Source organism: Psittacula echo (genome assembly GCF_963264785.1).
Source record: "Psittacula echo genome assembly, chromosome: Z".
Classification (NCBI taxonomy): Eukaryota; Metazoa; Chordata; class Aves; order Psittaciformes; family Psittacidae; genus Psittacula; species Psittacula echo.
In genome coordinates this window covers 3,086,741-3,102,560 of record NC_137742.1, presented here as the reverse complement: position 1 = coordinate 3,102,560, position 15,820 = coordinate 3,086,741, and the positions used below count along the sequence as shown (strand labels likewise).

At 45.7% G+C, this 15,820-nt stretch overlaps 1 protein-coding gene across 3 annotated transcripts in view; it reads left to right on the top strand.

Moving 5' to 3' along the window:
• The window catches only part of CTIF (cap binding complex dependent translation initiation factor), a gene marked incomplete at its 3' end in the record, with an annotated part of 149,081 nt that overhangs the window by 95,548 nt on the left and 37,713 nt on the right, over positions 1-15,820 (top strand). For all 3 annotated transcript variants that reach the window (XM_080637730.1, XM_080637729.1, XM_080637731.1), the window contains exon 8: positions 14,191-14,632. In XM_080637730.1, coding sequence (XP_080493856.1) covers positions 14,191-14,632 — 442 coding nt within the window. The remainder of the gene's footprint in view (positions 1-14,190; positions 14,633-15,820) is intronic.

Below are 15,820 nucleotides of genomic sequence, written 5' to 3'. Positions count from 1 at the left end.
TGGGATTTGGGGAATTGGTTGGTGAGCTGTAGAGTCCTCAGATCTACCTAAGATGTGTTGTGGATATATGTGTGTGCTCCCTTGGATTTGGTCTTAACTTTTGACAGAAAAAACATGCATTTGCCTATGTGTGTCATGAGCACATGAAATCATAGGACGATCAAGAATGGACCCTAAGGCAGTGTGGCTTGTGGTTTATGTGTGAATTTTAAAGCTATTTTCTAGCTTTTATTTAAAGGACAATATTACTTTATTATTTTATGTGAAAATCTTCTGTTCTGCATTTGTTATCATCTGATTCTGAGTTCTCAGGCATCATCTTCCTTTCTCCTGTTCAAACTCTTGTGACAAAATGGTCTTGCCTTTTATTTGTCCTCCTTATCTTTCACTCTCACATATATATATAAAGATATATATAGGCACACACATATCTAACCAAAATATATACATATATAACCAAGTTGTACCAGCATTTTTGTCACACAGAATGTTTTCTCAGAGGGACTTTACCAGCTTTAAAACACACTTGTTCCTGCAAGCATCACATTGGCACTTGCACGTGTCATCTTTGAGCCAGGTAGTTTTTGTTCTGGAAAGATGGCCAAGAGAACCCTGACTATCACTCAGGAACGTGCCATGCAAGGTATTTATTTGAAAGCTCATTACAATAAGCTGGCAGCCCGTATTCATGCAATTTTCACGCTGTCTTGAAGGGTTGCACTATTTCCAAAGCCGCTCCCATGCCGATCTATTCATGGCCAGCGCTAGGCCTCCTTTCACAAATAAAAATAGGCACAGGAATGGTCCTCACCCTGGATTTTAAGATTGGAAGTTATTTTGGGTGAAGGGGAAGGTGAACGTGTTTTACGGCTGACATGAACGTGTCGTTTTTAAGGCTATGAAATTTTGGAAAAGCCTTAGAAACCCATTCCCAGAGGTCACAGGGACAAACCTCTCCTGCTGGGCGAGTGAATAGAAATGAGTTCATAATTACAGAGTATAGTAGTGACACGTTTGCTTTTTCACCGTTTTAATTGAGGTTTTCAGAAAGGAAGAGAACTTAAAACAATACAGAAATGTCTTTTGTTCTTCCAGGGCCATTTACTGAAGGCTTTGCAGTGAGAGGAGAGGATGTTTATTAAAGAAAGCAACAATATAAAGATGTTATTTTAGTGCTGAAGTGCTGTTCCTAGCTGGAACAAAACGGAATGTTTCAGATGGACGGGGTATTTGCTGAAAGCTATCATTGAGCTAAATGATTTGCCGTGCATTTACTAAACTCAATACATGGTGTTGAAACAGAAGAAAGAGAGAGGAAGGCAAGGAATTGAAAAGGTTGAAACACTCTTTTCCTTCTCAGTACGATTAATTAATTAGATGTAATGGTGTTTGGGTCTGAACCTCTGAAGCAGCATCTGGAAGTCACGTTTTCATGCTCCTCCTTATACTCCTGTCTTCTCCATGCTCTCCTGGGAGCTGGTGGGTCTTTCTAGAGCCACCATGTACACTGTCTTCAGTGATGCAGAGGGAACATTGCAAACACACCCAGGATGTCACAGCCATCCATGCTGAGCAGGGAGTGGAACTGAGCCAGTGTGATGGTGGCTGTGAAAAGATGCCATTTCTGGGAGAGCTCTTGTCCTGAGCAAACTCAGGAGAAGTTCCTTCTTTTTAAGGGCAAAAGTAAGTCTCTGGTGGTGTACTTGCCTGCGGTGATGAGTGGCAATACTAGTGTCTAACTAAATCATCGTGTGTAGGGTGCAGCGATGCAAAAAACTCTTCTAGGCAGCTGACAGCACCTAAGCAGAGGTGCTGTTAGAATAATAGTCACTGTCCTACTTAAGACTTAGAAACTTTGAACCAATGGTGAAGGACAGGCCACGTTTTCAGGAACAGCTGCACTAAAGTTGCATCTCAGAAAGAAATCATAGAACTTCTCGAGTTGGAAGGATCCCATAAGGGTCACTGAATCCAACTCCCTGCTCCGCGCAGGGCTTCCTTAAACTAAACCGTATGAGTCAGTTGCACCAGCTGAAGCTGAGCATCCTGTGGAACAAGGTGAAGAACTCACTAATGTCTCAAACATTAGAACAGCGACAAACATTAGAACAACTCACACATGTCTCAAAGGTGCCAGACTCTTTCCAGTGGTGCCCCGTGACAGGATGAGGAGCAATGGCAATAAACTAAAACACAACAAGTTTCACCTCAACATGAGGAAGAACTTCTTTACATTGAGGGTGTCAGAGCACTGGAGCAGGCTGCCCAGGGGGGTTGTGGAGTCTCCCTCTCTGGAAACATTCAAACCAGCCTGCACACGTTCCTATGCGACCTGCTCTGGCCTCTGCCTTGAACTAGACAGTCCCTTCCAACCATAACAATACTGTAATTCTGTGTCTCTTTATCGGAGTGCTGGTCCTCCACAGTGAGGTTCCTCAAGGATTAAGTGAAAATCCCAGGTTCACAGTCAGCACTTGCCCTGCCTGCCCGAGCAGAGCCAGCGGTCGCAGGGCATCAGCCGAGGTGTTGGTTACAGGCAGTTTAGAGACAGATCATCTTTTCTTTCGGTTTGATTGTCCGCAGCATCACTGGGAGTTATTCCACTGAATTAATTCTGCGAACTGCAGGTCCCCAGAGGACAATATTGTCTTGGCGGTTTGTTCCTAAAAGGGCTCAGCTGGGTGATTGCGTTACTGTGGCTTAATGAATTACAGCACGTGAGCCGGGCGGCAGTAATTGCCCAAGCGTGTCACTGGCTGTGCATGCAGAGAGCCTTGTGCTGCTGCCCCTTACCCAGCTGGGAGATAACTCGCCTTATCTTATCAGTGCCGTGCAGTCCTGCATCAGCACAGGGCAGGAGTTCTTAGTTTGCAATTAGAGGGGCTAATGGTGTGCTGGAGCCGATTGGGAGGTCAGTAAGAGCAGGAGGAGGGCTGTCATAGGTAACACCAGACTACCTGGGTTGATCACCAGTAAATGGACACCAAGAGGAGCATGTAAAAAGCAAGGTGTGCATGTAATGCTGCTTCCCAGCAGTGCTGTCCTCTTCTTAATTGGACTCAATGATCGTCAGGTTCCTTTCCAACCAAAATGTATGATTCTCCAGGAATTTACACTCTGAGGATCTGCAGGACCACATTTGCCCACCTTTGTATCCATTGCATCCTGATGGATTTTCCTTTTATGACTTTGGCAATGTGCTTTTTCAACCCTTGCAAACTTCTGGAGCTCACACGCTATAGTGTAGCTCAACAGTTTAATAGTTTAATGGTGGTTTATGTGAATTTAATGGTTTTAATGGTTCATTATATGAATACCTCCTTTTGATTATTTTGAGCCATTCTTCTTTTCACGTCATGAGAAGTAAAGTGCTCACATGGCTGTGCCTGCAAATTAAGTGCCTGTTGAGCACTATTTTAGCTCTTCAGTTGTGTTCAGCAAAGTGGGAGTCAGCATTTAAAATGGAGTTTGCCATTTTGAAAGCAAGGCCATCAACAGAAGCATTCAGCAGTGCCTGCTCTGGGATCACAGAACCATCGAATGGCTGCTCCAAGTCCCATCCAACCTGGCCTTGAACGGTTCCAGGGATGGGACATCTACCATCTCTCTGGACAACCTGTGCCAGGGCCTCACCACCCTTTATAGTAAAACATTTCTTCCTTATATCTATTCTGAATCTCCCCTCCTTTAGTTTAAAACCACCACTCCTTGTCCTGTCGCTATAGGCCCTACTGATAATTCTGCCCCCATCTTTCTTCTAAGCCCCCTCTAAGTACTGGAAAGTCTCCCTTCCTGGTCTTCCTGTACTTAAAGGTCTCTTAAAGGAGTACTCTGAGATCTCCCTCAACCCTTCTCTTCTCCAGGCTGAGCACCCCCAACTCTCTCAGCCTGTCTCCCAGCCTGGAAAGGTACTCCGGACCTCGGAGCATCTCCATGGCCCTGCATCCAAGGCACCTTGGTTATCTTGCTTGTATGGGTGTTGCTTTGGTAGCTGAAGGTGTGACTTAATTTTAACCAACCTGCCAGGAAAGTCTGCATTGCATGGGCAGTGTGTGTTGGGAGAATCAACTGTAGGAAGAGTCACAGGGAGCCAGTGCAAGAGCTGTCCCCAGGGAAAACAGCCAGAGATGAAACAACGCTGTGGTGTTTTGTTGCCCATTGACCTCAATGTGCATATTGGCAGACGGCTCTCTCAGCATCCTCTCTTTCCCTGCAAGAAAACCAAGGCAGAAAGAAGGGAAGGGGCTGTGAGTGGACCTTCCTCCGCTGCAGACCTTGCAGTGAACCCGTGGCACCAGATCTTCATATGTGCAAACCCTGTCATCCATGAGACTGTCCTTCAAGGCTGCTCTTTCAGTGTCATGGAGTGCAAAACACAACCGTCTACGTGATGCTATTTCAGCCAGGCAGAATTGAGGGAAGGAAATATAGCGGCAGGTTCCTCTGCACTAGGAAACTGATCTGTTATTGAAATGGCTTTCTCTTTGGTGGAGTGTTTCCGGCATGGCTCCTCAGTACTGGAAATGGATTTATCCATCTACAACTTGTTTTCCAGCCTGCTTTCATGGAGGTGTTGTCAGCAGTTGTTTGCTGGAGAGAATATGAAGTGAAATAACTTGTTTATTTCTCCTGCTTTCAATCCTCCTCTATAGACAGTTCTTTCTTCACTAGAAAATATAAATGTGCTGTTGCTGGTGATCTCTTGGAACAAGTACCAAAGGCTTTCTACTGCCAGGTTGTTCTCCAGAGTTATCTGGCAGCTGAACTGAGGGCAATCAGAGGTTGATGCTTTTGATGGGTAAAAAAAGGTTCCATGGCATCCCCTGTGTCACACAAGGTCTTCCCTTAAGACCCAGCCCGTTCAAAGAAGCCCAGCAGCACTTCCAGTGGTGTGGCTGCATGCTTTGGGTGGTGCCTTCCAGTTCTTGGCCATGGCAAGTAGCCACTCTCTCTGCAGGAGAGCATTTACCACCCCGCTCCTTCTCCCTGCAAGCCCAAGATGGGGATGTTGGCCCCGGAGACCTGGGAGGGAGCAAAGTGCTGAAGCTCTGCAGGGCCTCCTGGCATGGTTAGTGTGTGAAGAAGTTGCCAGCTCGAGTTGTTTGGGCTCTTGTTGCAGAAACAATATTTCTGTCTGACCCCAGTTAGCAACTGATGTTTGCAAAATAAAGAAGTCAAGGCACTGGAAATACTTTCCATTCCCACTCTTGTCTCAGCCCAAAATATTAGTATTAAAAATATTGCATCTATTATATGCAGCTAATATCTCCGCTGGCATGTAAATCACCCAGGGATTTTTCATCTCCATATTAAAAAAAAAAAAAAAAAAGAAAAAGAAAAAAGTTAACTACGCTCTATTTTTGGGTATTTGTTAACTGTTTTGTTTCCATTTATTCCTACTAAAGCCACAGCAGTCTGTCTCCAAGGGACCATCTGTGGGAAAGAGAGTCCCTGGATTGACTGGGAAGGTGCCGGGGTCATTAACAGGCATGAAGGCGCTGAGTTTCTTCTCTTTCTCTGATAATGTCTTTATTTAGCGTGACAGCCTCCGGGGCACGAGTGGACAACAGGCTTCTTTCTTTCATTTAAACTAACATTGCTCCATCCATTCCCAGCGTTGTGCAGATGCTATGGATCATCCCAATTCCATGATTAAAGCAAGGCCAACAGCCACGTGGCACTGGAGCTGCAGAAAGTGACCCTGCTCTGTGCCTCCCCCCCAAGCAGTGTGCTGCCATCCAAACTGATGATAACTCAGCCAGAAGAAAGTTAATTTTGGGAGTAGATCAGCCCAGTACATCTATGCAAGTGTTGGGGGTACCATGGGAGAAGAGGTGGGAATGGGTTCAAGAGGACACAACTCCTCTTTTGACAGTGGGACAGACTTAGGGAAACGTTTGGGAAACTGCATAGGATTGTCACTGGGTTGCAGTGAGTCAATGTCCAGATGAATCCTAGCTCTCAAAGCTCTACACAAAGCTATAGCACGCTGCATCAGTTTTAAAGCAATTTATTTAATGTGTTGATAAAGGATTCTGGCACACATTGTGTATAAAGCATCTCTGCTCCTTGGGCTGGTGTTTTACCAGATCCCCGTGTCGGAAGTAATTGCTTGCCATTGACTTTGGGTCATCTCATATGTCTGGACAGCTGTTAGGAGATCCTGTCAAATCTTGCCTTAGCTTCTACAGGAAAGACAATTCTTTCTTCACTAGAAAGCACTGGTATAAATAGGATATGGAAAAAACCTAGGACGTCTCCTCACTGCAGGTCAAAGAGTCACAGAGGTCTAAGGGAAGACAGCTGAACAAAAAGGCAGCAGGTGGTTGCCTGTACGTACTATTTAGGATGTATCTTGAGGGACAGGACCATGGAGGGATGGTGGTGGGCTGTGTCTGTGCATCTTGGCATGGGTTTAAAGTTTATATCTCTTGGAGGATTATCAGATCTCGAGATGACTGATCAGCCCTGGTGTATTTTTAAAGGAGGCAGCCTGGAGTCTGAGGTATAAGCTCTTTTATTGCAAAGTAGTAAAAGATTAATCTATGTTCATTCAAGTCACATTCTTACCAGGATCCACTCGGCAGACTGTGGGAACCTTTGTGTGCTGTGATGTGTCTTTCAAGTTTAAGCTATTCTGTCTAAACTAGATCCAGTTCCTCGTCGCTGTATTTTCCTATGGTTTTCATGTAATTTTTGCAATCATGTTTACAGTACACTGAGAATCAAAAAACATGATTCCAAGTAATGTAGTTTATGGAGAGAACGATTTCCAAGCAATTTCTACATGGAATCACTGCAGCGATTTCTACACCAGTCTGGGCAGTCTGCCTTGAAGACTGGGGGGTGTCTTCCTAGCTGGTTGCCCGCTCTGTGCAACAAGGGCCCCCATCTGGACATCCCTAATGATTTGTGGGAGATCCAGCAAAGCATTTAAAGAGCTGTTTTGGAGCTATCTCACATGCCATCTGTACTTGGGATGTCTTTCCCAAGCTGGTGTTACAAAACAGCTACTTAAATTCCTCCTGAAGATTCATTTCCATGAAGCTTAGAAGAAAATAGCTGACTCAGTCAGGCTGTGCGGCCAGGCATTGCAGAACGTGAGGACTTGCATTGGACTTCAGCAATAGACAAGTTTGTTCCTCGATGCTTTGCTGAGTCTGCTCCCATAGACTTTGTCTCATGGCCTTTCATCCCAGCAGCACTGTCTTTGTTCCTGCAGCACAGCCTGCAGAGTGCATGCTCATCTGGTGGTCCCATAGGTGTTTTAGGTGTTCAAAAGTCCTGTAAGTGTTCAAAAAATGTGTAGATGAGGCTCTCAGTGATATGGTTTAGTGGTGGCCTTGGCAGCCCTGGTGTAATGGTTGGACTTCATGATCTTAAAGATCTTTTCCAACCTAGGAAAGGTTGATTCTAGGATTCTACGTGAATGACGCGTCCGTCACTGTGGTGGGAGAAGTAGCGGACACCAATGGAATGAAGTGATGATGCAGGAAGGCACAGGGAGAAATCAGGTGCATTTCTGTGTTTGGAAAGGTCGAATCCTCTAGCATCTCATAAGATAGTGCATCCCAAGATGAACCATGCTTTGTGTTAGCCCTACACCCGTGCATTAGTACTGTGGGTGTCTCTATGAGAAGCTCTTCCATCATAAAATCATAGAATCATAGAATATTTTGGATTAGAAGAGACCTTTAAAGCTCATTCCAACCCCTGCCACAAGCAGGGACACCTTCCACTAGAGCAGGTTGCCCCAAGCCCTGTGTCCACCCTGGCCTTGAACACTGCCAGGGATGGGGCAGCCACAGCTTCTCTGGGCACCCTGTGCCAGCACCTCAGCACCTCACTGTAAAAGTCAATACTACCCTGTTGGTTTATAGTGAGCCTAGTGACGTTTTAAAGGCCAAACTAACTTATATCTAGCAAAGAAAGACAGATGTTTTGTTGACAACTCTCCCTTGGGTTGTCGGCAGTGGTTTTACCCCAAGACCAAGGTGGTGACAAGAGGAGTTGTGCCTGACTATGCAGCTCGTCTGAAGGTTTCATAATGCTTTTCCCAGCAGCCAGATGCTGTGAGCCTCATCAAAAACATCTCTACCCTCATAGTGTTGTTTTTGTTGGCTGTGCTTGCCTTCTGGAGTTCATTGTATGTTTCCAAGGGTGCGTACATGCAAGATCTAAAGCACGCATTATATCTAAACTGTATGAAGATGATATTAGATCCTAATCACCACCATTTTGACAAGTGGATTTTTTCTACGCTTCCAGAATGCTGCATCCATGCAGAAGTGTGGTCTGGGTCTGGTCGTTGGGGTAGACTTTAACCCTGTTGACAGAAAGGCATAATAGAAGTGTGAATAATTTCATTTTTGTTCTCAGGAGTGAACATGACATCTTGTTCCCTTCTCATCTGACAAAAATGCAAACAAAAATTAAACTGGAGCCAAGCGAAATCAGTTTGAGAGAGAAAGCCAAAGGGAAAACACACAGAAGTCCTGTGTTCTTCATCGTCGGAGCTGGTGGTTGTTGCTTTCTGTTGGATTTTGAGGTTTTTGATTAAATTGTGTGGAACTGTCAAGCTTATTTGAGTGTTTCCCACTCTCAGTCATGGTGAGGATAGAAAATGGCCATGACTGGATGCTTCCTGCACCATAGCAACACTGAGTTCTCATTATATACACACATAAAACACCAGAATACTTTTGATGGAGGTAGGATTGGTGAAGAACAATTTTGGAGGAAGTCAGGCCTCTAGAAAAGAAATTCAGACCTTTCTCCTCATGAGATTAATAGCAATATTCTCCAGACATCCAGGACCAGTTTTAGACCCTATAAAATTGCACCAGCTCCCAGCTAGGATCCTTCAGGCTCTGTAGTTTGGACCACAGTGTCCCTTTGATGCCCAAAGCCAGTGATGATGGATGTTCTGACCACAGCAGCACTGCCATGCCCAAACCCCTCCAGCAGCACCTGTGCCAGTCCAGTTATATGTGGAGCTGCATCACACAAGGTGAAGCAGCTGGCCTGGCTGGAATATGCTTAGTACAGAAAGGCTGTGCCTGGATAAATTGGTTTGTTCAGGGGATGTTTCAAAGGACTTTGTTTCTTCCTGCCCTTTTCCTTTCCAGGCTGGGTATCCTGGGAAGAACCCAGTCACTGTCAGTCTCTGAATTTAACTCCTTCAATGGTGACTCACAGATGTGGGTTACTAATTTTCCTTTTTCCTACCTCAATGGACAGTACTATGGAATTTTCAAAAAGAAGATGGAGAAAGGTGACCCTTCATCCCATGGAGCCATCTCACCAGTTCTCCATTTGAGGCACAGTTGCTGCATGCCTTGGGAGTGCTCTGCTCCTTCAGCTTTGAGGATAAGTGGTATCTGGAGTCCTCATGGGAGTGGAAGGTCCCATAGAGTCTATTTCTGCAGAAGATCTTGATCTAGCTCTTATAACAGCAATTGCTAATTAATCACAGACATGTTAATAGCAGAGATGATCATGAGATGCTCCCAAGACTTAGCATCATATTCCTGGGCCTGATCTTGGCACAGAGGTGAGATCCTGCCTGGGCAGAAGAAAGGGTGGAGAGAAACTTCTGTCTGCAAAATGCAGTGAGGAACATTGCCATTCAAGTACCAGAATGATGAAGGAGATGCAGAAGGTTTGACCTTGGCCATGGCACCCATCTTCATTCTCAACCTCTTGCTTGAGTGGCTGCAAGTCTGTATTAGTTGTGAATTGCTGGGTGGCCACATCCATGTCCATGAGGTTTCAGGCACTGCAAAAAAGCAGGACAGAACCAGCATCCGTCCCCTGTGAGGAGCTTAGCATACGCCACAGGGTTTGTACCATGGGAAAGTTGCCTAGGATTGAGGGCAAGAGTGGCATCCAACGTTGTTCTTCAAAGGCAAGAGCCAGCACATCCAGAGCACCCAGTCCCTGAGCCCGCAGATGGGATCACGATCTATTCAGACATATGGGATGCTCTGCACCGCAGGGTAAATGTCTCGAGTGCCACTGGAGTTCTAGCTCTGTTCCTCTCACTATTTGCAAGAATTGCCTAACCAAATCTCCGTGCAACCACCAGAATGTAACCCCGCGTTGTCCTCCGGCTCTCCGCATGCCAGACAAATGGTGGGGGCTCTCAGAGGACTCGACTCGCTTAGGGGGATGTGAGCAGGGCTGACGGGACGGAGCAACTGTGTTTTAGACCACAGCTGTCCACGTGTCTGGAGTTATTTTCCCCAGCCTTGTGCCTTCCAGCCCCTTTCCTTGGGAGCAAACCATGTAGTAAAAACTTGCAGGAATCCTGTATTTCTGAGCACGTAGGCTGGTAATCACTGAGACAGCTGAAGCCTTAGATTTGTTTGTGTAGGCTCCTCCGACAGAGCAGACATTTGTCACATCTAAATTCTGTTGAAAGGTATCTCGTTTAGTTAATTAAATAAAATCAGTGGAGAAACGATAGCAGAAGCGATACCTTCCTATTTCCAGCTTGGCAACCCTGACTGTCTCCCCTTGGTTTTCAGTACTTCTGGAGTTTCTTTGTGACTCTGAATGTCTCTTTAGTTTCCACATTGACCGATGGCCAAATCCCTGGTCCCTCTGAAGACAGGGGGAGTTTTGAGCTGAATCAGAATTTGACCTTTGAAGTGAAAATAGTTATTTGATGTTAATGGAGTCAAGAGGTAAGAGACCACTGTGCTGCCTAGACGTGTTTTCTTGTAGCTGAAGTACAGTTCCCTGCAAGGCACCATGTTCTTACAGCAAACGATGAGCAGAGGGACAGAAGGAGGATTTCCCCTTAACTGTGGCATTTTTCTGGGGTGAATCCTTGCTTTTCTTGGAGGTGTTGGTGTGTGATTCAAGCTTCAGCTGTTCCTCCCTTCAGCATTGCAAACTTAAAAGCCTGAGTCGGAAAATGCCTTTGGGTTCCTATATGGTCTGGTTCCCTAAGCTTGGCGAGACACCTCAAGCCATCATAGTGGCATCTACCCTCCTGCCCTTAAGGAAGCACAAGGTTGTTTCCGTCAACTCAACCCACAGTGAGTGCATGTGATAGGGTGCTCTGATCCCCATTTTACCCCTTCCTGGGGCTCTCTATGTCCCCAGCACCTTGGTCATACCTGAGAGCAAGGATGGGTCATCCCAAGCTCCCAGGCTTTGCAGTGCTGTGCATCTAAAGAAAGTTTAAAGACCTGGGCCCCGTTCTCCCTGCTTTGGCTCTTCCTCCCTGCAGAGTCCTATTTCTTCTTGGCTCTTCTTCTTCGCTGGGGTGTTGGGAAGATAAAAGCACACAACGAGTCTTTGCCTGAATGCTGGATGATTGTCTAGACCCCTGCCTGCTGCCAAGTCACGGACGTTGCTCCTTGTTTGCCATTCTCCTTCCTTTGCCTTTTATTTCTTGCATTTTTTTCCCCCCCTAACTTGTTTAACTCTGGTGTTTTCCGTCCTGTGGTTGGTGACTGCAGAGCTTTGGTTTGTGTTTGCTCTCCCCTTGCCATGGGGATATTGCCTTTTCGCTGTCTTGTACAGGGACGGAACTGCTTGTCTTCTGCCTATGGCAAAAGCCCTAAACTGAACAATTTCGCACATTCCACATTGGCTTAACTGTTTGGGGTATTTTTTTTTTACCTTAAACCTTTTTTCTCTCACAGCCCTTAAGCAGAAATGGTTTGGTTTATAATACCATTGTCTTTAGGGGAAAAGAAGTGTTCCTGCACACATTTCTTGCAGGAATTTACAGCAGAGGTTGGTTCCCAGCTCATTTCCAGGCATTTTGCCTTACCTCTGCTTAAACTGAAGCTGTGTCTGTGTGCAACTTCTGTAATTTTTGTGCAATATTCGCAACTTAAATACAGTAGCAGCCTGTGTGGCTTTATAACCCATGGCTGCAAGCACACCCAAACAGTTAAACACCGATGTTTGAGAGAAGAGCGAAACCACAGAAAGCAAATGCTGAATTGTATCAGCAAAACTCTTGCACACTTAAGCATGTGAGGGCTTAGTGCTAGATAAGGGCTTTAACTAACTTTTATTTTGACATTCCCCTTTTAATAAGCGTTGCCCTTTACAAAGCGGTTTATGTGATTGCGTTACTGAGAGGAAACAAAGAAATGCCAGGAAAACTTGATGTGGAGAATCTGTACTCATAAAATGCTTGTAAGCTCCAGAAAACAGGAAAGCTTCCCCGAGGTCCTTTTTTTTTTAATTCCCTGCCGTTCAGCTTGCAAAAAAATGAAAAGAAACCCACACTGAATATCTCAGAAAACTGGATCTGGTGGTCTGAGACTAAACACAAATTCCTTCCACTGCCACAAGGAACAAGCCTCTTCGTCCTGCGTTCACCAAACACGAGCCCTTGCTCTTCATGGTTAAGAGCCAGTTGGCCTCAGAAAATAGGTTTTAACTCCTGGAGATGCCAAGGAATACAAATTTGATGGTGAGATTGCTTTGGCAGGCAGGGTTGGAGACTGTTTAGCCACTGACCATTGAAATGTATTTGTGAATGGCCACTTCCTTCATTCAAGCACCCTTGAGTGATGCAGATGATGAAAACAAAATTAATTGCTCTGCAATGGGTTTAAAATAAATGCTGCTATTTATCATAGTGGAGACAGGGATTTGGAGTAAGGGATGAGGCTGAGCAGGGGGATTGTAACAGCTGTAATCAGTGCAGATGCAGACCGGTGTGGTCACCACAGCACTTATCCCTGTTTGGGGGGGTGATGCTGGGGAGATGTTTCCCAAAGAGGTGGTAAATGCTCCATCCCTTGCAGTGTTCAAGGCCAGGTTTGACAGAGCCTTGGGTGACATGGTCTAGTGTGAGGTGTCCCTGCCCATGGCAGGGGGGTTAGAACTGGGTGGTCCTTGGAAAGGATTCTATGATTCTGTGTCCCATGTCAGCCTCCAGTGCTGCTCCCAGCAGCCTCGTAAGGAGCTGGGCATTAAGGAAGACATCCCACATGTTCTCAGAGCAAATAATGAGTGTTAAAAGGGCAGCAGGCATGGACAGAGTGGCCACTGTGCTTAGGGGCAGCCCTGTGCTGTCCTGAGTGAAGGCAGCTGATGCCAGGACCATCTCCATCTTAACTGCATCCTTAATGATGGCATTCCAGCTCTGCCTTCTCCACTTGGGAAAGCCATGCTGCAGCCCGTGTGGAGATATGAAATGTTCAAGACTGCCAAAGCATTTCTTCCATTCAACCACTGTTTTTTTGGGGACCTGCCATCTCAGCTTTTGGTTACAGCCAGCACATGAGGGCTTGCTCGTCCCTTCTGAGCTATTGTAGTCACTTCAGCAAACCATTTGCAGGCAGTTCCTCCTCTTTGTGGCTGCTGTGTTATCCATTTGGAGCTGCATTCACATAGCCTCCTGTCTGGAGGTAATGGTCCTGGCTCCCCATATTATCAGAGCCATCCTGTCCCACCATAGCAAAGATGAAGAACATGCATAAAGAAAGGTCAAACAAAACCATTGGTGTGGGCACCTCTTTTACACAATAATTTGCTTTTTAGCTTTTTTTTTCCACTTTGAAATTACTGATGCACTTCAAATGGTTCACTGCAAACCAGTGAAACAATATGCTATGTTGGTACAGCAGAGGGGGCAGCAAGAGGAACAAGTGATGCTGTAAGCCAGGTGTATCAGGAGCTCCTTAGGTCTTCAGGAAAAAATATCTCCTGCTATTTCTTGCCTGACTGACTTCCTGCTGCTCAGCTGGCACTGTCTAGGTCTTCCCTGGTTTAGTGTGGAAGCAACACATAAAACATAGAAATCTGGGGGAGATTTTCCTGGAAACCAAAATCATGTTATCTAACTGCTCATGAAAACTTTCAGCTGAAATATGCTTGTTAGTGAAAGAGATTTAAAGGTGTGAGTTGGTACTAGGTTGTGTTAGATGCCAAGAAATTGGCTCCCCTTTGTGGCAGGGAAACTCACAGAGCCCACCCACAGAATCACATAATCAACTCAGTTGGAAAAGACCTTTGAGATCATCAAGTCCAACCGTTCCCCAGCACTGCCAAGGCCACCACTAACCCATGGCACTGAGGGCCTCATCTACACAGTTTGTGAACGTTTCCAGGGACAAACCCACCAAGGTTCAGGCTGCTTGGTGGGACAGATGGTGTTGGCCAAACGGGACCATGAAGGAAAGGGTGAACTAATGACTTTCTTTGGCTTTCCAGGCGGCAGCAGAGACTTCCTGGTGGGAACAAGTCTCAGCAGCACGCAGATCATCAGCAAGGTGGCACCAAACACAACAGGGACCACCAGAAACTCTACCAAGGAGGCCAGGCCCCTCACTCCTCAGGCAGGACAGGCCACCATGGCTACAGCCAGAACCGGAGATGGCACCACAACCAGAAGCACTCACCCAACGACAAAGAAACGCACAGAAACGCCAAAGAGACTGAGAATTTGAAAATCGAGGACACCTCCGTCTGCACGGTGCATATCCCCGTGGAGACACACCGAGGCCCAGAGGCTGTGGAGAAGCAGTCTCAGCAGTACAACCAGGAGTCAGAGACCAAGCGGAAAGACAGTATTCATGAGCGCATTGGGGAAAGACCCAAGATCAATTTGCTTCAGTCCTCCAAAGACAGGCTGCGGAGGAGGCTAAAAGAAAAGGTATTATATCTTAGAGAAATGTTGAGTTTCCCTTTTTCCCAACAATCTTTCTGTTGGCCATTCTCCATACAAAGGGTGGTGGGCTCAAGGGACCTTTCCATGAATGCACCCAACAATCTCCCAGTATCAACACTTCTCTTGAAGTGTTTTTGTGTTTCTGCAGGAGGCCTTTTATTGACACAGCACTAAAGCTCTTAGCTTGACTTCTTGGTTGAGGTTGATGCCAACTTTAGTTCTTCAAAAAGGGCTGAGAACTCTTTCCCTACCCACACAAAGACCACTGGCGAAGGCTGCTGCACATGTGAGCTGCAATTTGGGTGCCCTTTCCCTGAAGGCTGATCCCAGCTATGTGCCTCCCAGTCTGCAGAGCTCGTCATTCAGACCACTTTGCAAAGAGGTCTGAAAAGGCTATTTGTCTATCCACAGTTACAGATCTAAATCTCAAGCGTCAACTTTTGAGTGCTGAATAGTTAGTCAGCTACTTAGAAGCTGATATCCATTTATCTCAGCAATGAATTGAAATGCCCTTATCTTTCCCTCTTCCTTCCAACAAACCAACAATAACAAAACTATCGCATGCAAGTGACGGAGGAGAAATCCTTTTTGGAAACAATATTCAGCCTCAGATTTCTGAGGAATTCGGAGATGATATATCCATTTGCCCCTGTGAAACTCAGACTGTTTCTCTTGAGGCTCTTTTTTTCAGACTGGAAAATGCATCCGTGGGGTATCTCCAATGAGATTTCCAAAATACATAGCAAAAATAACCTGAACATATACAGTTCCATGGGAGTGCATGTTGGAAATGTATACCTTTGAATGCATGTGCCTTTACTATTTATGTATGTGGCATGAGGGGGAGGAAAAGATTATTTTAGTTATTTTTATGTTCTTTAAAGCAATGGGAGTATAGTGGAGACTTTCAGAATATTAATTTTGATGTTCTCCCTGTGAATTATAGTCTTGTAAGAAACCCATCACATAAGCACCCACTCTTGGGTGGGTACTGTCAACACAACTAGCCTCCTGATGAGAGTTTTGGACAACTCCAATTGTTGGTTGACATTGGGGTTGTCCAAGAATTGCTACAGGTGTGTCTTGTGCAGCACATCTTAAGATCGGAAGGGAGCAACACAAACTAAGCAGGATGCGTGCCTGACACTGGGGGAAAAGGGCAAATGCATAATT